Source organism: Microtus oregoni, unplaced genomic scaffold (genome assembly GCF_018167655.1).
Source record: "Microtus oregoni isolate MIOR12 unplaced genomic scaffold, Mior012 000005F_ref0000423, whole genome shotgun sequence".
NCBI lineage: Eukaryota > Metazoa > Chordata > Mammalia > Rodentia > Cricetidae > Microtus > Microtus oregoni.
In genome coordinates, this window is record NW_024543064.1 from 18223305 (window position 1) to 18248812 (window position 25508).

Here is a 25508-nt window from a genome sequence, read left to right on the forward strand (position 1 = left end):
TTCCCACGGTGACCAGAGGGACTGGAAGAGGGAGGCCGGGCATGCGCAGACTTTGTCGGCGCGGTGGGCGTGACCCACAGACCCAGCCCCGGGACCCGCCCTCCGCCCCCGATCCGCATGCGTACTGGTTCGAGGGCGGGGTCTGCACATTGACATCCGGGAGTCTGGTCCCTGTGGCTGTTTTGTTTTCTTGCAGAACTGGAGTAAAGTGCGGCCACCGAACGCACGGCGACTCCCGGCTCCAGACTTGGACGTGAGTGTGGACGAGAGGGCGGAGCAGCAGGTCGGGTCGGGCTCGAACTCGCTGTGATGCGGGCCGCGCCCCTGCTCTTGGACGCCGCCGCCGCGGTTGAGCTCGCGACACGCCGGGCCGCTTCCTGTCGCTTGGGTCTCGCCCCAGAACTGCAGAGCTGAACATGCAGACCCCATGACAGAGCAGGGCGGCCGGCCCACGCTTGGCCGCGCCCTGTTCCCCTAGAGTCTGCAGGGCGGGTCTGCCTTTGGGATGTCAAGTAATTGTGCGGCGAAAAATGGACGCGGGTGGAGCCGTTGGGGTGAACTGACAATTAGACATAGTGGGTTGCTTTTCTTTCCAAGCTTTAGATAAAAAGCGAGTGTATTCTCAGACCCGAACTCATCACAAAGGTGTACCTGTTTTTCCCTTTAGCTTGTTTAGAGGAAGCTAAAATTGAAACCGCACTCCTAAGGGAGTTAGTTATGTGGGGATTTGGGGTGTTCATTCACTGTGAGCGGGTTGTGTATAATTCAGGTTTTCCCATTATCATGTGAAATAAAGATCACGTGGTGTTTCTCGGGCCGGGTCTGCACAGTTGAGCATTAAGGAGGTTTTTATGTAATTTGTTAAGACAGTTTTACTTGGCTGTGGTAATTTGACAGCACATTCTTTATTTTTAGTCTGAATTAATTTCAGATTTGAACTTTTTTTTTTTTGCGGGGGATGTAGAAACATCATCAGAATCAGAGTTAGAGACATTAAATAAAATGAGTGCCCTTTACACAGATATGACGTCTGAGGGCAGGCCTGGGGGAGAAATATTGTAAAAGAAGTGAGGTAGAAATAAAAAATCTGCAGTTGATATTTCCTGTCTTAATCTGGGCATGAAAAAACCCACATACACGCTAGGATTGCAAGCACAATGGGAGGCTGAGGCAGGAGGATTATCTAGAGTTTGAGAGCAGCCTTGGAAAGACCCTGCCACACACACACACACAACAAACCTAGGAGCAGGGACAGGCTGGGGACTTAATTTATTTGTAGAGTGCCTCCCCAACATGTGTGAAGCCCCAGGTTTGATCCGAAGTAACAAACACACTCCCTAAAAGCTATATCATATATTCTGAAGAAATATATAGAGCCAGAGTAAAAATAGTTTGTAATGTGTATTAGATTGTAAATGAGCTGTTATTTTCAGGACCACCGCCAGGTTTGAAGCAAGTAAGTGGACGTACTTTATGTTGTTGTGTTGGTTTTGTTTTAGTGACCTGAAAAGATGTCTGGGTTTCTAGAAGGTGCCAGGTGTTCGGAATGCATGGACTGGGGAGAGAAGCGGAACACCATTGCCTCAGTTGCTGCTGGCATTCTAGTATGTATCCTTGAGGCTTGGCCGTCCTTATGTTGGTCTGTCTGTATAGACCTTTCGGATTGTGTGAGGACTTTAAAATGGATACTTAAAAAAAAAAATTGATCACCAAATTTCCTTAGTGATGTTTTATTTGTGAGTTTTGTTAGTATTAGTAGCTTTGTTCATAGTTGGCTGAATAAAACATGCATTTATTTATTGTATGGGTTATGGCTCCTCTCAGTGAGTACAATAAGTTTAAGAAAGGGTTGAAGAGGGCCAGGTGTGGCACATGCCTGTAATCCCAGCACTCTGGAGACAGAAGCAGGCGGATCTCTGTGAGTTTGAGACCAGCCTTGTCTACAGAGTGAGTTCCAGGACATTCAGAGCAATTGTGAGACACTGTCTCAGAAAAAGGAAAGAAAGAAAGAGAAAGTGTTAGAGAAAAAAATCAGGTCTGAACCAGTCATAAGAGATAACCCCATTTCTCAGATTATCCCGAGTTTACATTCCCCTTAATTTAGTAGGGAAAAGTAGTAGGAAGCTCTAGATTTTTTTTTTTTCTTGGACCGGGTCTCAAGTAGCTCCCGTTGTCTCTAGTCTAGCCAAGAATGACTTTGGACCCCGCCTCTTCCTTGTTCCCAAATGCTGGATTACAAGTATGTTTCACTTCGACCCCTAAAACATAGTGCTCAGAGGTAATTTGCAAAATAAAATTATTATTATTATTATTATTATTATTATTTTGGTTTTTCAAGACAGGGTTTCTCTGTGGCTTTGGAGCCTGTACTGGAACTAGCTCTGTAGACCAGGTTGGTCTCGAACTCACAGAGATCACCTGCCTCTGCCTCCCGAGTGCTAGGATTAAAGGCGTGCGCCACCATCGCCCTGCTAAAATTATTATTTACATAGCAAATTCCTCATCCAGTCTGATACTATGGTTTAAGATCTTACCCGATGCCTGTTCTGAGGAGAAGTGCTTTTCCTAGATACTGAACCCAGAACCTCACATAGAAGGCAAGTCCTGTGCCTCTGAGCTATAGCTCCGGCCTGGAAGGTAGACATTGTAAGTCAGTGACTAGAAACCCAACTTTAAATGTCTTCTCTTTACCTGGTCTCTGATTTTTTGGAACTTGCTATGTAGACCAGGCTGGCCTTAAACTCACTGAGATCTGCTTGCCTCTGCCTCCCGAGTACTGGGATTAAAAATGTGCACCACCAGCCGGGCTGTGGTGGTGCACGCCTTTAATCCCAGCACTCGGGAGGCAGAGGCAGGCGGATCTCTGTGAGTTCGAGGCCAGCCTGGTCTACAAGAGCTAGTTCCAGGACCGGAACCAAAAAAGCTATGGAGAAACCCTGTCTCGAAAATTTAAAAAAAAAAAAAATTGTGCAACACCACCACCTGGCTCTCATATTTTTAGAAAGAAATCATCATATAGTTTTCCAAAGTCATAGCAACATTTATTTATTTTTTATTTATTTAAAGATTTATTTATTAATTATGTATACAGAGTTTTCCCTGTATGTATGCTACAGGCCAGAAGAGGGCATCATATCTCATTACGGATGGTTGTGAGCCACCATGTGGTTGCTGGGAATTGAACTCAGGACCTCTGAAAGAACAGTCAGTGCTCTTAACCTCTGAACCATCCCCCATCCCCCACATAACAACATTTAATACCATTTTAGAAACTCTCATATTTTGAAAAGGTTTTAAATTTTAGTCTATGAATATGAAACTACCTTGAATGAAGGGCTTGGAGAGATGGCTTGAGGGTTAAGAGGACTTGTCCCTTGCAGAGAACCCACATTCAGTTCCCAGCACCTACATGTTGGTTTACAACCGTCTGTAATGCAGTTTCATGGACTCTTGATGCCCTCTCCTGAACTCCATGGACACTAGGCACATTTGTGATACATAGATAGACATGTATGCAGGCAAAACATCAGATACATAACAAATATTTTAAAATATTGAATGCACATATCTGTGTGTAATCTGTAAGAGGCAATTTGATGGCTTAAAATAACTTTAAAAATCAGCAGAGGATAGTGGTACCCAAGGTTCCTCTTGGTTGGCAGGGAGAGTGGGAAAGGAGCTTCCTTTCAAACCTTTCTAAGTTATTGGTTAATATCAATAATTCGGTTAATAGCATCTTATACCTGTGGTACTGAGGATGGAAGCCAGGGCCTCGTGCACACCAGACAATGTTCAGCTAGCAAGCTACATCCACAGTACACTTAATGCCATTCTGTAGAGTCTTATTCAGTTGGGTTTTTGTTGTTGTGGGGTTTTTTTTTGTTGTTGTTGTTGTTTGTTTGTTGGTTGGTTTTCTTTTTTTTTTTTTTTTTTTTTTTTTTGGTTTTTCGAGACAGGGTTTCTCTGTGGTTTTGGAGCCTGTCCTGGAACTAGCTCTGTAGACCAGGCTGGTCTCGAACTCACAGAGATCCGCCTGCCTCTGCCTCCCGAGTGCTGGGATTAAAGGCGTGCGCCACCACCGCCCGGCTGTTTGTTGGTTTTCTTTTTTTTTTTTTTTTAGATTTATTCATTTATTATGTACACAACATTCTGCCTCGATGTACGCCCGCACACCAGAGGAGGGTACCAGATCTCAGTACAGATGGTTGTGAGCCACCATGTGGTTGCTGGGAATTGAACTCAGGACCTCTGGAAGAGCAGTCAGTGCTCTTATCCTCTGGCTCAGAGGTTATGGCTCAGAGGTTCAGAGCACTGACTGCTCTTCCAGAGGTCCTGAGTTCAATTCCCAGTAACCACATGGTGGCTCACAGCCATCTATAATGAGATCTGGTGCCCTCTTCTGGCCTGCAGACTTACATGCAGGCAAAACACTGTATACATAATAAATAAATTAAATAAATATTTTTTTAAAAAAATAATAACCAGAAAAATTTACTTGAGCTAATATATAATCTCGTTTTCAAATTGAATTTAAAAATCACATCAGAAACCACCACATGACCACATTGTAGTCATCAAAAGGAATAAGAGAATTGCAGACCTGTTGTTTCAGGATACCAGGATGTAGCTAAGAGTCTTTCAGTGATCACGGTTCTTTCCACAGACCTCCTTGTTTGGGCAGGGAGGGTGTCTCGCTGTGTAGCCCAGGCTGCCTTTGCTCTCAGTCCTCCTGCCTCAACCTCCCTGGGGCGGCTGTGCACTACCACACCCCACATCATAGAACTGCAGCAGGGCGTGTCTTCTGTCCGTTGGGATCCAGTGCAGACTCAGTGCGATTGTCCTGAAGCCCTCAGAGCACTACAGTTTACAGGCGTGGACAGTCTCACCTGACTTCTCCTTTCCCCTTTCTCTGTGATACGTGGTCACTCCCTTCTAGGTCACCAAATCTGGTGCAGGTTTATAAAGACGTACTAGTGAAAGCAGATTTAAGGTACCTGATATTTAATTGGCTGACAAACAGCCTACAGATCGCAAGTGTGAAGCTGCTGAAATGGTTGAGGAAATATGGAAATTCATTTGCAGGGGTTTCTTGGTTCCAGTGCCCCTGTGCTGTGGCTGTCTTGACTCGCTGACGTCACCTTATTCTGTCTGTCTAGTTTTTCACAGGATGGTGGATCATCATAGACGCTGCTGTTATATATCCCAAGATGGATGACTTCAACCACTCATACCATGCTTGTGGCGTCATAGCAACCATAGCCTTCCTCATGTAAGTGCGGGGTTACCTAGAACATCACAAACCGAAATGATCCTAGACACAATTTAACATTCCAGTAGGTGGGGCTGGAGAGATTCCTAGCAACCAAATGGCTCACAACCATCTCTAGTGGGATGTGATGCCTTCTGGTATAGGTGTACATGCAGATAGCACTCATGCGTAAAATAAATAAATCTTTAAAAAAAAATTCTAGGGGCTGGAGAGATGGCTCAGTGGTTAAGAGCACTGGCTCCTCTTCTACAGGTCCTGAGTTCAATTCCCAGCCACTACATGGTGGCTCACAACCATCTGTAATGAGATCTGGAGTTCTCTTCTGGCATGCAGGCATACATGGAGGCAGAACACTGTATACATAATTAAGTAAATAAATCTTTAAAAGAAATAAAATCCTAGTAAGTAAGAAAGATAGCCAGGCACGGTGGCACACTCTCGTAATTTATAATCCCAGCATTCAGGAAACAGAGAGACAGGAGTATTGCTGAAGATTTCAGGCCAGCCTTGCCTACTTATAAAGTCTCATACCAACCAAGGCTCTGATCTCAACAAGACAAAGGGTATTGAGAAATGGCTCGGTGTTTAAGATCATGTATTTCTCTGGCAGAAGACTTGGGTTTGATTCCCAATACCCTAATGGTAGCTCACAGCCTCCTATAACTCCAGTTCCAGGGAATCCAGTGCCCTTTGCCGCCTCTGCAGGTGCTGGTACCAAGCGCGCGCGCACACACACACACACACACACACACACAGACAGGTAAAACACTCACATCCATAAAACAAATCTAAAAGAAAGAAGACAAAAATCCTAGAGCTTGTGTAGGTTGAGACAGGAGGATTGCTGTGAGTTCAAGGCTGGCAAGTCACTCTTGTGAGAAGAAGTGACAGTCTCTTTCTTCTCTCCACTCCGGTAGCTTACTTCTGTTGTAACATAGTTTAAAATTTCCCCTTCGCCTCACCAGTTTTTCAGCCTCCCACAGGTACTTACTGAGTTTCACTGTCCAACCTCTGTTCTCAGGATGAGAGAAATGCTTGAGTCTAAAACAGAAGCAGTCCATAGGTGAGTGAGGTGGACAGTGTTTTCAAGACAGGGTTTCTCTGTAGCTTTGGAGCCTGTCCTGGAACTAGCTCTTGTAGACCAGCCTGGCCTCGAACTCACAGAGATCACCTGCCTCTGCCTCCCGAGTGCTGGGATTAAAGGCGTGTGCCACCACCGCCCTGGCAAGTGATAGTGTCTTAAATGACTGCAGGTGCAGATAGGAAAACACAAAACCAGCCAGGGGCTGGGGGCTGGAGAGGGGTCGGAAACTGGACAGGGGTTGGAGCTGGAGAGGAAAGAAAGGCTCACTGAAGCTGTGACTGAGAGTCTGAACCTTTCCTTTTGCGTTTGGCCTTCTAGCTGTACAATATTAACTCTGTTTCTCTTCCTGTCTCTCTGACTGACCCTCTGTGTTTGACAGGTTGTCATGGATTCTCATCTCTTTGTGCCCCATTCCAGATCACCTCAGGGTCCTTCCCATCCTGTTGAATGAATTCCAAGGACTTTTCCTTGTTCCTGTACTTCTATGTTTCCTATATTACAAATGCTTCCTCTTGAGACCCGTTAATTATTTTTGAGACACGGTCCCACTATGTAACTAGATTGGCAATTTCCACACATCACCTTCCCAGTTGCTGGGGTTACATATGTGCACCCCACACAGGCCTTTTCTTGCCATGCTGTGGTCCTTTGCTCAGATATCTGCCAACCCTTGGCATCCATTCTTAGGTGAGCAGTCTGGGAGGTTGAGAACGCTCCAGTCCTGCGTCAGAACTTCAGCTCTGGATGAGTGGGTGAGGGCCTGCTGTTCTGCTAAACACGCAGGAAAGGGGGTTTCCCTCTGGGCATCAGAGCTCTCAGCAGCTGGAATTCTCCCCATAACATTCCCTGCTTATGAGGATAAGTAGTGGCATGGCCCACTATAGGCCAGAGGGATTGGCAAATTATGAGCACATCTAGTTTGCAGATCAAGTTTTACTGGGACACTGCCACACCCTGCTGTTGTTGTCTTTCCATGCGCACATGTGTGTATTTGTGTGTGCATGCTTGTGTGTGTGCGCACAACCTCCTTGTGGTGCTTGGGATGCAACCCAGGGCCTTGAGCATGCCAAGCAAGCACTCTGGCATAGCCATGCCCTTATCCTTTCCCCATGTGTGATTATGGGTCCTTGTTTATGACGGTGTGACAGGGGCTTCATCGTTCATAGACCTAAAACATTCTATGATCTTTAAGGAAATTCAGACAAATTCAGGGAAAGTTTGCAGGTGCCGGGAAAGCAGGCTAAATTTGTTCTTATGTCCACAGACCTTCTGATGACCCTGTTCCCACCCCCTGCTCACTAAGCCTTCCGTTCCCAGCCCTGCACTGAGGCTTCTCCGTGCAGATTGAGTGCGAGATCCTCTCTGCTTTCCCCCTGCTCCACACATGCCGAGAACCTTCATCTGCAAACATTCCCCAGCCTCCTGTCTTTCTCATATATATTTCCTTCCTTGCTCACGGCGGGGGGGGTGCAGTTGAGGTTTGAGAAGTCTCCGTATATAGCCCAAGCTGGCCTCGAACATTATGATCCTCCTGCTTCTTTGTACACCTGTATCAGTCTCAGGTTAAGTCAAAGCACTCTTCATCTCTACGGGTGGTCTTCTTGTTCCTTCTCTCTCTGCAGCTCACAGGCAGGCTGTGCCAGGGGGAGGTGAAAATACACCCACTAGATACAGGAACCTCGCAAGATTTATTTTATACTATATTTTATTTATTTATTTATTTATGGCTTTTTGAGACAGGGTCTCTCTGTGTAACAGCTCTGGCTGTCCTGGACCTCACTTTGTAGACCAGGTTAGCCTCGAACTCATAGAGATCCACCTGCTTGTGCCTCCCAAGTACTGGGATCAAAGGCTTGTCTTACTACCACTTGGCTATACTGTATGTATGTAGATACATACATATATTTTGGGGGGAGGGGGGAGTTTTTGAGATCAGGTTTCTCTGTTTATCTCTGGCTGTCCTGGAACCCACTCCGGAGACCAGGCTGGTCTCGAACTCACAGAGATCCACCTGCCTCAGCCTCTCAAGTGCTGGGATTAAAGGCATGTGCCACCGCTGCCCAGCTAGGCTGGAAGCTTTAAAGCGACACCACTCCTCCAGTCTAGACCATAACTACGGCTCCAGGACGTGTTTCACTCGAAGGGACTCAAGACTTAGGAGGCCTCATGTTGAGCTTGGGCAGCCCTAGCTTATTGCATTTAATAATTTGTTGTTATAGACGGCTTCTCCTTGGAGGGAAAGCCCTGACTTCTTGCTTCTCCTCCCACAGGATTAACGCAGTATCGAATGGACAAGTGAGAGGTGACAGCTACAGCGAAGGCTGTCTGGGCCAGACAGGTAACTGGGCACCGGCATCTTTCTGCAAATCTTTCTTCCTTGAAATGGTGCTTGTCGGGCTGCTTGGGTCCTGGCCTAGGATGGGGTGGTGCTGGATGCCAAGGCATAGGTCACAGCAGACTGAGTGCAGAACATACCAGGCTTGAGTATGTGACCTCAGCAATAATAATAGCAGTTTTAGGTGTCTCCAGGCTGCAGCAGAGAACAAGGGGCTGGCGGTGTTTGCCACACAGAATCCGCAGCACGTTAAACTACCTGTATGTGGTTGTATTAGCACTTTTTGTTTGTCTTTCTAGACAGGGTCTTCATTCTGTAGTCGTGGCTGACCTGGATCTAGAGATGTGCGTCACTCAACCTGGCTTGCATTAGCCTTTTGAAATATATTTATATATTATAACCTTAGACCATTTTTTAAAATGTGTGCAGAGGCTTTGCCTACATGGTTGTCCGTGCACCGCATGCGTGCCTGATGACTGCAGAGGCTAGGGGAGAACGTTAGATCTCCATGTGCATGCTGGGAACCAAGCCTAGGTCCTCCAGAAGAGCAGCAGTGTTCCTACCTGCTGAGCCTTCTCTGAGCTTAGCTATATAAGAAGGTTCAGGGATTGCCATTCGGGTCTTCAGACCTGCATAACAAGCACATTACCCACTGAGACATCTCACTGGCCCTTGCCTGGCTTTGACACAATTCCTCAGGTAGCCTTGGCTAGCTTCAAACTTCCCATTGTAGCCAAGGATGGCCTTGAAGTTCTGATCCTCCTGCCTCAGCGCCCCAAGTGTGTGGGTCACCGGTGTGTGCCACCTTTTTTTTTGTTTTTAAAATAATTTATTTGTTTTATGTGCTTTGGTGTTTTGCCTGCATGTATGTCTGTATAAGGGTGTCAGGTCCCCTAGAACTGGAGTTACAGACAGTTGTGAGCTGCCATGTGGGTGCTGGGAATTGAACTCAAGTTCTCTGTTTTTTGTTTGGTTTGTTTTCTTGGTTTTTCGCAACAGGGTTTCTCTGTGTAGCTTTGGATCCTATCCTGGAACTTGCTCTGTAGACCAGGCTGACCTCAAACTCACAGGGATTCACCTGCCTCTGCCTTCTGAGTGCTGGGACCAAAGGTGTGCGCCACCACCACCAGGTGTATATTTGTTTGTTTCTATTGTGTGTGTGTATATTACATCATGTGTACGAGTGTATGCGTGTGCTCTATGTGTTTTCTTGTTTGTTTGGTTTGTAAGACAGAGTTTCTGTAGTACTTGCTGGCCTGCATCTCACTGTGCAGCTCAGGCTGGCATTCCTTCTCCCTCAGCCACCCATACGTGGGGGAGGAATGAGGGTGGTGTGCACACACCATGGTGTGTGTATGGAGGTCAGAGGACAGCTTAGTGGGGTCAGTTATCTCATGTTACCATTTGGATCCCTGGGAGCCAACTGTGGCATCAGCTTGGCAGCAAGTTCCTTTACCTGCGGTCCCCTTTCAGCCCTTTTGTCGCTTTTATGGTAGGGTCTTATGTAGCACAGGCTAGCCCTGAGCTTCAGACCCTCTTGCCTCTAATTGTTGGGATCACAGGCATGCCCACACAGAGTCTTATGTAGCACAGGCTAGCCCTGAGCTTCAGACACTCTTACCTCTAATTGTTGGGATCGCAGGCATGCCCACACATTCATCGTGGCCTTTGGTTGCAGAGCAGCCATGCTAACGTGTCGTCTTCGCAGGCGCTCGCATCTGGCTCTTCATAGGTTTCATGCTGGCCTTCGGTTCCCTGATTGCGTCCATGTGGATTCTCTTTGGAGGTTATGTTGCCAAGGGTAAGAAAATGCTATATTTTAATCTCATGCTGGCTCCATTAATCGTCAAAACTGTCTACTTTAGGATAAACTTTTTTAAACAATGTATTTTATGTAGATGAACCAACTATTGCAATTTATTTTACCTTGAGATGTCTCTCTTCCCATCAATAGATAACTTTGCATTTTTTTTCTTCCAACATGGTACTTGGAAGGACTGGGATACAACTCTACGCCCTGCTCTCCACTCTAGAGTAGAATCTTAAGTCCTGTGACCCAGGAGGAGCAGCTTAAAAAGAGAGGGCCTGTCTTGGCTCAGTTCAGGAGCGTCTGGCTCTATGGCCCTGGTGTTGATGCAGTAGGAGGGGATGGCTTAGTGTATCAGAGATGCTCATAGCGCGACAGCCAGGAAATGAGGGCCAGCAGGAATGAGCCAGGGCCAAGACAGGCCTTCAAAAGCTTGTTCTCCACGATCCACTCCTCCAGGGAGGGCCTGCTTGCCCAGCCCCACCCCCGCATGCCCCACCTCCTTCAGAGAGGGCAAACCTGCCCAGCCCCGCACGCCCCGCCACTCTCACTGGTCCCAGAATTTGAATCCACGGTTGAATTTGTTCATTGATTGGGTCAGCTCACTCGTGATGTGTCATTGGGTCTGCACGGTCGCCCTACATCAGCTGTCAGTGACGAGGTATCACTTCATCTCTGCAGAACTCTAACATCCCATTAAAGTGCTCATTGAGCCCCCGGCCTTTGGAGGCAAGCACTCTCCCCGTTGAGCTAATTTATGGCCTTTGGGTTTCTTGGTTGTTTGTTTCTGTTTATTTTGGTGAAATAGACTCTCGGTGTGTAGCCCTGGCCTTAGATTCCCATCTATCCTCCTGCCTCACTCATACTCCCAAATTCCGGAATTATAGATGTTCCCCATCACACCCAGGGTAAGTTCCTGCTGTGTAGCCTAGGGTGGCCTGGAATTAGCGATTCCTTCTCTACCGCCTCAGAGCTGAGGTTACCTGTGTTTGCCACATTTAACCGACATTTTATTCGGTTATGCCTCCTTGATGATGCGATGTTACATAGGAAAAGTGATTAACAGTCGCATGCACTGTTAAGGCATGGAAAAGACCTTGGGCTGACATTCCACTTGAGGGACCTAGAAAAATAGAAAACATCTTTAGTAATCCAGATAAATAGACCAGAGCTAGGGGAGTGGAAACAGACTGCCTGGCAGAGCTTGGACCAGCCTCGCCTGATTTGGTTGATTGGTTTTATTAGTGTTGTTGTTAGGAGACATGGTCTCATTATGTAGCCCAGGTTGGCCTCACAGAGATCTGCCTGCCTCTGCCTCCCGAGGGCTGGGACTAAAAGACATTTGCCACTATACCTGAAGGTGGTAATTTTTTTTGTTTTGTTGTCTTTTTGAGACAGGGTTTCGCTGTAGCTTTGGAGCCTTTTCTGGAACTACTCTTGCGTCAGGGGCCAGCCTCAACAAAAATACCTTTCTTGTAGAGTGGAGGCGTGGGAATTTAGAAATATAGTAAAGAATACAAAGACCTGAATGAAATAATAAAATGCAGAAACATATAGGATAGTATCGGGAGGGAATTTCAGTGAGTACTGAAAATTCGCCAACATTTAATTTCCAACTGATTAATACCCCTGATCCCAAAAGGTAGGAGTAAGACAAAAGACTGCATTAACACACAGATTGAAAGTCACGGCTGTCTTCCTTGCTCACGCTCTAGACCAAACACTGTAGGCAAACCACTCCCTGGGTGGAATCCCAAGTTATTTCCGGAAAGGGAACTTGAACTTAGTTGGATCCTTAGACTTTTGTTTAAGGGAACCAATTACTTTACCCTATTTGGGGAGGGGGTGCTGACAACTAGCCACAGCTGTTCACAGTAGCCTTGAGAGAGCAGAACTCTGATTTACAACTAGGTGGGACCTTTATTAGAAGCACAATAACTTTGAATGAACTAAAAACAAGTCCCAAACTCTCTGACCTTTGTCCTCTTTGGGCCTCCACAGTTTTGTAGACCAGGCTGGCTCAAATTCACAGAGATCCCACAGGCTCTGCCTCCCGAGTGCTGGGATTAAGGGCACAAGGCCCGGCTGTAATGTCTGTTAACATGGAGTAATAGAGAACTAGACAAAACTTGAGGCTGTTTTGGGATGGAAAGAGTTGACAGTGGTCTGTGCCTCTGGGCTCGGGCAGCCTGGGGGTAAGGTTGCTGAGACCTGCGCTCTGGGTCCCCACAGGGCCCTGCAGTATCTCCCCTTAGCTGAGGTTACTCTGTCTTTTCAGAGGTGTAGGCCTATCACTGCTGCCCCCAACCAGGGCCTGTCAAAAAAGGTGCCTTTCTCTCACGCTGAGCATCCAATCTGGGGTGCAGTATCCTGACCCTGTCCTCCTCATAGCTACCTCTTGGCATCTCCATGACTGTCACCACAGTCTCTTCCTGCTTTCCTGAAAGGACTTCCTAGCCAGTTTCCTGCCTCTCCCTTTCCCTGCAGAGGGATCCTATTAGGATACGGTGGCTCAAGTCACATCCCCCCCCCCCCATGATTGCCTGGCCTCTCACCTCCTTGTCCTCACTTCTCCTACCCAGCAGCCTCAGGGGCCTTTGTCCTCTGTTCTTCTGCTCCTCCCCTCCTCTGCTATGGTGTCTGCTCTTCCTGGGATCTTCCTGGCCTCCGGGTCTAATGTCTCCACGTGTCCCACTCCCTCTCTTGGGTTGCTTCTGTCTTCTGGTTGTTCCAAGGGAAGGTGGTGCAGCTCCCTGAGGGCCAGACAATTGTCAGTTCTGTTCTACAGGATCCTCAGCATGTTTCACGATGTCCTTTGTGTATAATGTGCCCTCAGGATGTAGTATTACTGAACAGAGGGAGCTGTCATTTACTGAGCCAATCAATGCTGCCTGTTACGTATTATGTCATTTAGCTTCCCCATCACCGCTGCCGAAGCCATCAGTTATGGTAGGCAAGAAAGCTGGTGTTTGCTAGTCTAACTGGACTAATTGTTCGGAGATTATTTTTAGTTTTCCAAGACAGGGTTTCACTGTGTAGCATTCTGGCTGTCCTGGAACTCACTCTGTAGACCAGGCTGGCCTCAAATTCACAAAGATCTGCCTGCCTTTCCCTCCCGAGTGCTAGGATTAAAGGCCTGTGCCACCACTGCCTGGCTCTGTTCAGCAATTGTAAACCTCTAAATATCACAATTGTTTTTACAGAAAAGTCCACAGTATATCCTGGAATTGCTGTATTTTTCCAGAATGCCTTCATTTTTTTTGGGTAAGTTCTGATTTTCAGTCTTTGTAACCTATACTGAACACAGCTTCATAAGTAGCTGGAATTACAAGTGTGTACCACTAGGCAGGATTTTCCCTGCTTCACGCATGCTAGGCATTAGCACTACCGTTGGCCTCCATCCCTCAGCCTTCACCCCTTGGCTTCTTGGCATTCGAATTCTGAGGTGTGGATTCCTCACCAAAAAGTATCTTGTTCATTGTCCCACTAGCTCTTATTTCTGCCACCGCTTCCTAGTTAGGTTTGCCATTGCTGTGATGAAACACCAGAACCAAAACAACCTGGGGAGAAAGGGTTTATTTGACTCATACTTCCACATCACTGTCCTTGAAGGAAATCAGGACAGGAACTCAAACAGGGCAGGAAGCTGGGGGCAGGGGCTGATGCAGAGGCCACGGATGAGTGACGCTTACTGACTTGCTCCTCATGGCTTACTCAGCCTGCTTTCTTATACAGCTCAGAACTGCCAGGCCATGGTAGTACATGCCCGCCTTTAATCCCAGCACTCAAGAGGCAGAGGTAGTCAGATCTTTGTGAGTTCGAGGCCAGCCTGTCTACAGAGCGAGTTCCAGGACAGGTAGGGTTGTTCCCAGCAGCCCAGGGATGGCACCACTCACAATGGACTAGATCTTCTCCCATCCATCTCTAATTGAGAAAATGCCCTACAGACTTGCCTATTGATCCAGGCCTTTTGTTTTGTTTTGTTTTTTTAAGACATGGTTTCTCTGTGTAACAGCACTAGGTGTCCTGGAACTAGCCCTTGTAGAACAGGCTGGCCTTGAACTCAGAGATCCACTTGCCTGTGGATTAAAGGTCTGTGCCACTACCGCCCATTAACAACCCAGTTTTATGGAGGCATTTTTGTATTGTTTTGTTTTCCTAGACCGGTTTCTCTGTGAAACTTTGGAGCCTGCCCTAAAACTTGCTCTGTAGACTAAACTGGCCTTGAACTCAAAGAGATCCACCTGCCTCTGCCTCCCGAGTGCTGAAATTAAAGGCACGTGTCACCACTGTCCAGCATGAAGGCATTTTTTAAAACTGAGATTCCCTCCTCTCTGATGACTATTTCGCGTGTGTCAAGTTAACATAAGGTAGCAGCATCACACTGCAGCTCATTGAACTCCTGCTTATCAGTCAGAGCTATTTCACATACGCCATCCTTTGGCTCCTCTTTAATTAGTTACTTCTTACTCTCGTGTGTGCATGTGTGCACCTGCCACCACACACACGGAAGTCAGAGGACAACCTTCAACCTTCACAGTGGTTTCGCCGCTCTTTTCAGCTTTCCGTAGGTTCCGGGCACTCGGGTCGCCAGGCTCTCAGTGCACACTTTACCCATGGAGCCATTGCCCTGCTTTTGGCTGAACCATTTTCAAACAAATTCAAAAAATGACAGCAAGGCATGGTGATTTGTGCTTACAATCTTAGCATTGAAAGGCAGAGGCAGGAGGTTTGCCATGAGTTCAAGGATAGCCTCGTTTATATATAGTAGGTTCCTTGCCAGCCAAGACTATACCACGAGACCCTCATCTCACAAAAACAAAAAATTGAACTCGTTCAAGGAGAATGAGTTACATGTTTCAGGCTTCCTTGGGGTTTGGTATTGTGCCTGCCACCCGCTGAAGTGCCTGCCATGTGTTATCAGATCAGAGGGGCTGAGGACAGGACTGTGTGTATGCTTATCTGTATGGGCCTAGCACAGCAGGACAGCCCAGGAAGGTGTATGGGTGGGGCTGGAGATCAGCGCTAGCATGCTCACCCCAGGCCTTAGGTTCCATCCCTTGCTCACACCCCAAAAAGTCTTGTTGGATCAAGTAGTTAATGATCACTACCAAACACTGGCTGGCTTTTCAGAAGCCTCAGCAGTAAGAGCTCAGGTCTGGGGACAATGACAGCAAGTAGCAGTCTAGCAGTATAAAGAAATCATGTCTCTAAGACGGTGTGTGTGCATTTTGGATGATTCGTCTGTCATATGCTTCCTGTCTTTCCAGACAGTCATGTTGTCCTTCTTGCTCTGTCCACAGAGGGCTGGTTTTTAAGTTCGGCCGCACGGAGGACTTGTGGCAGTGAAGACCCTTGCCTCGCAGCACGGCCCCCCTGCCTGGGATTGTTTTTTCTTCACCGCTCACCCAGTCTTTTGTAACACTGTTTTCTAAACTTATTTCTGAGTACAATCTCAGCTTAAAATTGTATAATGCTAGAATCATGAGAGCTCCTATGTACTCTGCAACAGTCTGGTGTGCCGTGACCCGGTCCGCTTTTGCAATGGGAAAGGAAACTATTGACGTGAGTAACTTTGTCAGCTTCTATCATGGTCTAAAGAGCCAATTATGGAGAAGTGGTAGAGTCCTTGGGGTGAGGATTTGCTCTGGGATCCAAAGTGTCTGTTTACTGAGCGCGCCCTCTTCTGTGTCCGATGTGGAATGACGTATAAACGTTTCTTGTTATTAAAAACTATTCAGTGGTCAGAGTTTTTCTCTTGGTACCATGGGTATGGTTTGTGTAGTTCTGCCAGGATGTCCTGCAGCTTCCTTAGCGTGTAAATTAAGATGGCCTGTTGTCACGGCCACCCTCGTCCCGCAAGGAATGACGCGACCACCGGAGCTCTTCTCACTGCAGTTTATTCCAGGACCTTTATTCACTCTCTCTCTCTCTTCCTCTATTCCCTTGACCTCTCTCTCTCCTCGGGCAAACCTCCCCCAGCCCTTAAGTAGGCATGGGCTGCCAATCCCGGATTGCCAGGTGGGCACTGCCCATAGGTTCACGTATATGCAGGCAGCTGATGATCATTGCTTGATAATAGCATAGGTCAGGAGTTGATTATACATCTCCATCAGGTGTGATACCACGCAGCTCGCTACAGCCTGTGAAAATGGTTCACGACTCTTTTGAACCAGAAGACCCTTCAGAGCGTGTAAGAGCGTCAGATCTGTGTTCCCATTAAGAGCACCTGTACTGCCCGACTGTTGGCTATGTGAAAGGTAGCACCTTTCACATGTGATATGTGCCATCCTGGCAGGAAAATGGAAGAATTGGTAGGGGTGTCCAGGAGTGTGGGGCTGGACCCAGTCAGTGGCCCAGACTTTCTACTGTGCTTACTTAAAAACAGAGTACTGCAGAACTCAAGGGTTGGGACGTAGATTCTTCAGTCCTTCAAGATTTCCAGGAGAAATGAACACCCAAGATGCACCGGACTTACACGGTTAACTTGCACGGCAGCTCCCCAGCCAATGGAGATGCCCCTTGCTGAGAAGGACAAAACTTCCTGGAGCCAGGAGAGGAGGCCGCACAGAGAATGACAGCCCAGAAGAAACCAAAGAAACAAAAGCTTGCGGCACAGGAAGACATTCCGTGTGAAATAAATATAAGCAGAAGGAAAAGAGAAACTGGCAATAGTTTAGGCATGAGTGGGGCTTCTGGGCCTGCCAGAGAACAGGAGTGCACTGGAGAAGCCGAATAACAGCACAGACCAGCTGTAACAGGGTCCTGATGGGTACAGACTTGACACTCTTAGGTGACAATTTCTAGGACTTGACAGTCTCTGGCTCAGGTGACAATTTGTTTTGTTTTTGATTTTTTTGAGATAGGATTTTCTACAGAGCCTTGGCTGTCCTGGAACTCTGTAGACCAGGCTGGCCTCAAACTCACAAAGATCTGCCTTCCTCTGCATCCCAAGTGCTGGGATTAAAGGTGTGCGCCACCACCACCTATCTGACAATTTGTTTTGATAATGACTTGAATTGTGTGTTTCATTTTACCTCTCAACAGCTAACCTAAATTCAGCGCACCCCAGGGTTGGTTACGCTACACAGACCAGCTGCCAGAGACGCTAATAGTCTGTCCCTCACTGTAACTATTGGCCTCACACCACCCCCACCCCCCAGCTCCCACCTCACACAATATGCTGCAGATTCTTCGGAGCAGAGCTTGAAGTCTTGGCCTTCACTGGGCTGTTGCACTTGCCCAGTGAGAGCCGTGATTGGTGTCATAGATGGCTTAGGTGTGTGGACCTACTGGCCATGGGACCGAATGATGTCTGCTTGTCAGGACACCAAAAAGACTGCTTTGGTGTCATCCTCCATGACATCACAAATCCACAGATGATGGATTTGAGTCCTCTTAGGAACTTGAGAGCTTGCACCCCCCCCACCCCATAACCAGCTCCACAGTACAGTCTGGGGGATTCCGAGGACCTTGTAAAACTGCTGGGTCCAAAGCGTGTGTGCAGTGACCAGTCGTGAGGTTCTTAGTTTTCGTATTGCCCATCACTTCCTGTGCTGCTGTAGCCAGCAGTTAACCACCTGGGTGGCGGCTTCATTAAGTGTGAAAAGAAGCAAACAGTTGTCGACAGAACGGGCCAGAACTTTAATGAGGTGTCTGCAGCCACCAGTATTGACGGTATCTGTCATGAAACCAGACACATTGTTTAAACTTAAATCACCACTTGGAAGACCTCCTTGTAACACATGTTGCCTGTGCGAAGGGAACACACGGAGAGGGGCAGCTCCACGCTCGGCCTCATTCTCAGATGTTTCTGCTTAAAACCCAACAGCCAAGTGAGGGAACTGTCAAGGCAAAGCAGACATTTTATTACGTGGGTTTTGAGACAGTTTGTGTTAGTTGTGGCTAAACTGGAACTCACTGTAGAGTAGGCCAGGATTAAAGGCAGCTGTCACTTTCAGATCTTAAGTTAGGAGAGATCTTAGATCTATATTTCTCGTTCTGTTTTTTGTTTGTTTTTTGGTGTGTGTGTGGTTAAATTATTTTTAATTTTTAATTCTTTAAAAAAATCAGTTGGGTGGTGATGGTGCACTCCTTTAATCCCAGCACTCAGGAGGCAGAGGCAGGAGGATCTCTGAGTTGAGGCCAGCCTGGTCTACAGGATTTCTCTGTGTAACTGCCCCGACTATCCTGGGATTCCCAGTTAAAGGTGGTGCACCACAGGGACTGGAGAGGTGGCTCAGTGGTTAAGAGCATTGCCTGCTCTTCCAAAGGTCCTGAGTTCAATTCCCAGCAACCACATGGTGGCTCACAACCATCTGTAATGGGGTCTGGTGCCCTCTTCTGGCCTGCAGGCATACACACAGATAGAACACTGTATATATAATAAATAAATAAATAAATAAAATATAAAAAAAAAAAGGTGGTGCACCATCACTGCCTGGCTCAAAAAGGAAATTTTAACTTATTTGTTTGGAGGATTTGCTTGCTGGTATGTCTGTACCATGCACATGCCTGGCTCCTGTGAAGGCCATAAGTGGCCATCGCATCCCTAGAATTGGAGTTAGAAATGGCTGCCAACAGTTGTGAGCTGCCAGTAGGTTCTGGACGTCAAAACCAGGTCGTCTGGAAGAACACCAGTGCTCTTAACCACTCATGTCCACTCATGTGTGCGTGTTTGTCTGTTTGTGCACTACATGTGTGCAGTGTGCGGAGAGGTCAGAACCACTGTAAGAGCAGCAAATCTCTTCCCCGTTCCAACCCCTTTTTGTATTTTGAGACAGAGTCTGGCTATGTAGCCAGAGCTATCCCTGAACCTGCCATCCTCCTTCTAAACCTCCTCACCATTGGGATCACAGGCTGGGCCACTACACCCAGCTTCACGTAGCTCTTTACGTGTTTTTGTTTTTGTAATACCTCCAGGGGCAGGGACTCACTACTACAGAAGCAAAAGCGAATTGAATTTGGTTTTTTCTATGTGGTGTTTATATGACTTCAGGAGCCGCAGGCAGCTCCTGGCCCGCGTTCCTACAGGAAATAAGTGAGATGGTCACATGGTGACATGCGTGTCTGGAGACGGTTCTCCAGCAGAGGCCTGCTACACATTTAGAACCAAACATACTCTGTGCCCTTGATTGGTTCTGCCATTTTGAACAAGTGACTTAATCTCCAATGGGCCTCTATTTTCTTATCTTTAATCTTGGGGCACCTGAAGGGGACTCCCATGAATTATCCTCTGATCTCCTTGAACACACACATGTGAACACACACACACACACACTATAAATAAATAAAAATAAATCTATCCTGTTAATAACCTAAAAATCTTACCTCCCAGAAGGGCTGATCATCAAAGTACTTGCTGGCGTGGGGAGCCCTCCATATTTTGATGTTTAGGAGCCAACCTTAAACAAATGACAGGTGTTAATATAGAGAGCTCATTGTTATCTCAAGATCACTGAAACAAGCTGGGTGGTGGTGGCACACGCCTTTAATGCCAGCACTCTGAAGGCTGAGGCAGGTGGATCTCTGAGTTCAAGGCCAGCCTGGTGTACAGAGGAAGTTCCAGGACAGCCAGGGCTACACAGAGAAACCCTGTCTGGAAAAACAAAACAAAGCACTAAATCTTCCCTCCGTCAGACAAAGCAAGCTCAGTGGGTCCTTGTAGCTCCATTCATCCTATAGCTATCTCCTAAGGAACCATGAGGGCAAGAGTTCCCAGCAGGACTGAGGTCACACCCAGCAGTTTCCAGTGGGTGTGGCTCTGATACCTTCCCCAAGACAGACTCAAAGGGCCCTGGCACAACTGAGGGAGGTGGCACAGGAGCCACCATGGAGAGCGAAGCCCTTGCTGTCCACAACAGAAGAGGCTGTTGGATCCCAGGACCTGAAGTTAGGGATGGTTGTGAAGCTGTGAGCACCACGTCGGTGCTGGAAATTGAACCTGGGTCCTCTGCAAGTGTAGCCAGTGCTCTTGGCTGCTGGGCCGCCTCTCCAGTCCTCTGGGTTGTTTTTAATCACCAGTTCCCTGTTGTGTTAGGAGGGAGCAAAAGGAAGGCCAATTGGTCTTCGCTCTCAAAGTGCGAGCCGCATTCCCTCTGTGCTCTTTTTTTTTAAAAAAAATATTTATTATGTGTACAATATTCTGTCTGTGTGTATGTCTGCAGGCCAGAAGGGAGCACCAGACCTCATTACAGGTGGTTGTGAACCACCATCTGGTTGCCGGGAATTGAACTCAGGACCTTTGGAAGAGCAGGCAATGCTCTTAACCACTGAGCCATCTCTCCAGTCCCCCTCTGTGCTCTTTTGACTCCAACAAATTCCAGGCTGGAGAATTTCTTCAGTCCCTGTTATCTAGAGTAACTGGGTCATAGGTGAAATCGGATGTGCGTCTGTTGAGTAAAGTAGTCTAAGGGTGCCCTTGGGGAATGAGAGGCAGGTTTGGGGGCAGAAAGGATCCCTTGGCCTTCCAGGCAAAGCTGGGTGCAGTCACTCCCCCTGAGCCCAAGGACACCGCCACCCCACTTGAAAACTCCACAGAGGGTCCCGCCTTCTTGGGCCTCATTGGCAGCAGGTGGCCTCTTGAATGCCTTTCTAGCTCCGAAATTACACATTTCTTGGATTTTGTGTTGGGTCTTTTGTTATGGGGTAGGGTAGTGACAGGGACTCAGTAGTGTGGAGCTCTGGCTGGTCTTGAACTTACTGTGTAGACCAAGTTGGCCTTGAACTCACTGTGTAGACCAGTCTGGCCTTGAATTTGGAGACTGCCTGCCACTGCCTCGCAAGTGCTGAGATTATAGGAATGACCCACTACTCTGAGCCGATTCTTTGATTTTTAAAAACAGCACTTGAAGGTCTGGAGGGATGACTCAGCAGTTAAGATCACTGGCTGTTCTTCCAGAGGTCCTGAGTTCAATTCCCAACAACCACATGGTGGCTCACAACCATCTGTAATACGATCTGGTGCCCTCTTCTGGCCTGCAGGCATGCATGCGGCAGAACACGGTATATATAATAAACAACAAATTTTAAAAATCATCCTTTGAGCAGCCTGCCTTACAAGGGGTGAGTTCCGGAGGAAGGGGCCTGGCATGCTCATGTGTACCACGGCACCCTCTAGTGGAGGAAAGCCTGGTACTGCACTGACCTGTTAGGAGTCCAGACACCATTCCCACCGCCAGAGCAAAGCTGAGAGCCCCAAAGTCTTTGATCATCTGGTTGGTAACCCTAGAATGGACAAAGCAGAGAGGCCACTCACAAATCAGGCTGCGGGTTTGAGGACAAACATGACAGATGGCAGTAGTGACAGGGCCAAGAAGGGCCGTGAAGAAACTAAGTGTCCCATCCCTCCCAATCCCCCACCATGTCCCTGACACTTTCTTATAGAGCTATGCAGATGTAGGGTAGGCACATTGAAATCCCCAGACTCCGTGGGTCAGCCCAAGCCTGACCTACACTGTCTCTTCAGTGTGATCCTACAGTCAGAGGTGTTGAACAACCGAGCTTTTCCCCTTCAGATCTCATTATGTGGTACACACGACCTATACCAGGTAGAAGATGACTTTGAACTCTTGGTCCTCCTGCCTCCACCTTCCAAATTCTGGGACTCCGGATGAATGCCACCACACCCAGTTTTTGTGCTTGAGGATGGAAAACACTCTACCAGCTGAGTCTGCCTGTAACTCACAGAGATCCGCCCTTCTCTGACTCCCAAGTGCTGGGATTAAAGACCTACACCAAACTGGGCAGTGGTTGCACACGCCTTAAATCCCGCACTCAGGAGGCAGAGGCAGGAGGATCTCTGTGAGTTCGAGGCCAGGCTGGTCTACAAGAGCTAGTTCCAGGACAGGCTCCAAAGCTACAGAGAAACCCTGTCTTGAAAAACCAAAATAAATAAATAAAATAAAGACCTACATCACCATGCCTATCTTACCCTGTCTAAATTTAATAATTAAAAAAAAATTCTGATTTAATTGGCTCTGGATACATTTCCTCCCAAGTTGGATGAAGGTTAAGGAAAGAGGCCAAGGCACCCACTGGGCTATACGGTAGTTGTACCCACTGGGCTATACTGTAGTTCATATGTATCAGCAGAATGTAGGTGACTGCTCCGAGCAGACCCGGCAAGCCGAAGGTATAATGGATCCCACCGTGCTTCTGGATCTGCAGCATGTGGTTCAAACACACCTAGGGACAAAGTGATGTTATAAGTAGATCTGTACATAAGACCCGCTGGGCAGTGGTGGTGCATACACTCCTTTAATCCTAACACTTGGGAGACAGAGGCAGGTAGATCTCTGTGAGTTTGAGGCCAGTCTGGTCTACAAGAGCTAGTTCCAGGACAGCTAGGACTGTTACATAGAGAAATCCTGTCTCAAAAAACAAGCAACAACAACAACAACAACGAAAAGTAAGACCCATAGTTCCTCCCAGTTCTTCACAGGTCCTTGACATCAGGACCACCTAAAGATGCCCTAAAAGTACATTTACATCCTCCAACCCCCCACGCCCTGAAACATTTAAAATGCCAAGAAGAGGGGCCTGGAGAGATGACTCAGCAGTTAGGAGCACGGCTACTCTTCTAGAGGAGGTCAGTGTAATCCCAGCATCCCGCATCCATTTTTGGAAGCCTCCTCCCCTGAGCCCACCAAACCTTGACCCCAATCCAGGAAAGGTCAAGACCACTCCCATAGGCTATTTAAACTGCCTCCCAGAGAATAAACACGTGGTCTTCCCTCTTCCTCTTTGGTGGTCACATTGGCTTTCTGTTCCCCCTCTGGGCCACCCCCAGAGTGCGACGTCCAATTAAACCTGGATATCTTTTAATTTGGTCTGACTGGGATTATTTGTGTCAGCAGAGAGGCTCGTTTTTTAGGAATATTTCCTAACAATCCTTCAGAATTTGGAGTTCAGTTCTGAGGACCCACATGGCGGCTCACAACATCTGTAATCCCAGATTTAGGGAATCTGGCCTCAGCATGCTGCACATGGTACACAAATGTATATTCAGGCAAAACACGCATACAAATAAAACTAAACAAAACCTTTATTTTAAAATGCTCAGAAAGACTGCGGATGTAGACTGATCTGAGAATGCTTGCCTAGCAGATGCCAGGGCCTGGTTTCCTTCCTCTGGCATGCACACACGCTCACGCATGCTCACATGCAAAGGGTTTAGTGACTCTGGCGGCCGGATGAGGACTGGGATTCTGCAATTCTGACAGACTTCCCAGGGATATTGTCACAGCTGGAATGTGACAGGGCCCACAAGCTCATGGGGCTGAACACCCGCCGCCCCACTGCCTCCCGTGATGGTCCTGTTCTAGGAAATTGTAGAACCTTTTAGGAGGAGACATCTGGTGGCCACAACCCAGGAGCCCAAATAAATCCGTCCCCTTAAGTTGCTTCTTGGTGGTATTTGATCACAGTGCCAAGGAAAGTAGCCTGCACAGTTACCATTGCTGATGTTTCCCTGGTCATGTTCTGAGTAAAAGGGCCCAACACAGATTCCATTCCCATTTAAGGCTGATAGTCCTATGTTGGGGCTGGAGGACCATCCTCTGTGCTGTAAAGTGTTGAGCAACATCCTGGCTTCTAACTTCCACAGCCCAGCAGCATGCCGAGCAAGAACATCACTAGGCACCCATAAATGCCATCCGCAAGACAACAGAAGACGAGAAATCAGACAGATGGCATCCATCCACGTGGCACACATCATCCCACGGTCCCTCCACTCCTGCCCTCATTAGGCCTGAGGAAACACCTAGGGAGATTCCTCAGGTTCCTTCTCTCCTTACAGCCCCCACCGTCTCCGGAGTGAACATCCAGACACCTGGTCATCCCAGGAGCTCTGCCCAGCACTTCCCACCTCTCCATGCTGATCTCACCAAGGTCCGGGCAAATGCAAACCTTCTGCCATGATTATATCTTTCTGTTTCTTGACTGGGTCACACGCTCTTCTCACTGAGGGTTTGAAGGCACTGGTCCTGTCTGGGATTCATTTCTGAATTTGCCTGGCTAATCCGACCCTGTCTGGGATTCATTTCCCTATTTGCCTGGCTAATCCGCCATACTGGTACTGCCCATCTCAGGCATCATTCCCTCTGCAAGTATTGGTTTCTATTCTGACCAGACCTAGGCTAGCTTAGGGACCTTTCTGCTTTTTATTGACATCTTTATCTGAAGTAGAACGAGGGTTAAAGCATGTTTGGTGACTGGAGAGATGGCTTAGTGATTAAGAGCACTGACTGTTCTTTCAGAGGACCAGGGTCCAATTCCCAGCACCCAGGTGGCCGCTCACAAATGTCTGTATCTCTAAGATCTGACACCCTCACACATACATGTAGGCAAAACATCAATGCAAATAAAATTAAAAAATAAAGTTTTTGGGGGGCTGGAGAGATGGCTCAAGTGGTTAAGAGCATTGCCTGCTCTTCCAAAGGTCCTGAGTTCAATTCCCAGCAACCACATGGTGGCTCACAACCATCTGTAATGAGGTCTGGTGCCCTCTTCTGGCCTGCAGATATACACACAGACAGAATATTGCATACATAATAAATAAATAAATATTAAAAAAAATAAAGTTTTTTTGGGGGGGTTGTTGTTGTTTGCTTTTCTTTTAAGCATGTTTGGTGAATGATTGAATGAATGAATTGATGAACAAATGAGTAATCTTCAAAATAGCTGAGCCACCCTGCCCTGGTAAAAGAGTCAAAGGAAGGGCTGAAGAGATGGCTCAATGGTTGGGAGCACTGGCTGCTCTTCCAGAGGACCTGGGTTCAATTCCCAGCACCTACATAGCAGCTCACAACTGTCTATAACACCAGTTCCAGAGGATCTGACACCCTCACACAAATATACACGCAGGCAAAACGCCAAAGCAATGCACATAAAATAAATAAATCTTGGGCTGGAGAGATGGCTCAGAGGTTAAGAGAACTGATTGCTGTTCCAGAAGTCCTGAGTTCAGTTCCCAGCAACCACATGATGGCTCACACCCATCTATAATGAGATC

General features: G+C 47.5%; 2 protein-coding genes across 2 annotated transcripts in view; one reads left to right on the plus strand and one right to left on the minus strand.

The window, feature by feature from the left end:
• The first annotated feature begins 133 nt into the window (after nt 1-133).
• Tmem50a (transmembrane protein 50A) lies at nt 134-16231 on the plus strand. The gene is made up of 7 exons (XM_041652304.1): nt 134-253; nt 1500-1604; nt 5157-5269; nt 8624-8691; nt 10397-10489; nt 13699-13759; nt 15799-16231. Exons 2-7 carry the CDS (start codon nt 1512-1514, stop codon nt 15842-15844), a joined length of 474 nt encoding a protein of 157 aa, XP_041508238.1. The 5' UTR covers nt 134-253; nt 1500-1511; the 3' UTR covers nt 15845-16231.
• A 1892-nt stretch (nt 16232-18123) lies between these two features.
• Rhce (Rh blood group CcEe antigens) overlaps nt 18124-25508 on the minus strand; it is a 28810-nt gene continuing 21425 nt past the window's right edge. Inside the window, exons 7-10 of the mRNA XM_041652655.1 lie at nt 22557-22681; nt 21642-21721; nt 19826-19899; nt 18124-18339 (exon numbers count right to left, since the gene is read on the minus strand). Coding sequence (XP_041508589.1) covers nt 18313-18339; nt 19826-19899; nt 21642-21721; nt 22557-22681 — 306 coding nt within the window. The 3' untranslated portion in view covers nt 18124-18312. The remainder of the gene's footprint in view (nt 18340-19825; nt 19900-21641; nt 21722-22556; nt 22682-25508) is intronic.

Bases quoted from the DNA above. Each gene is read 5' to 3' on its own strand.
- Tmem50a (XM_041652304.1), top strand. From the start codon at position 1,512: ATGTCTGGGTTTCTAGAAGGTGCCAGGTGTTCGGAATGCATGGACTGG. The intron at 8,692-10,396 runs GTAACTGGGCAC...TCGTCTTCGCAG, and splicing joins AGGCTGTCTGGGCCAGACAG to GCGCTCGCATCTGGCTCTTC. The intron at 10,490-13,698 runs GTAAGAAAATGC...TTGTTTTTACAG, and splicing joins TGGAGGTTATGTTGCCAAGG to AAAAGTCCACAGTATATCCT.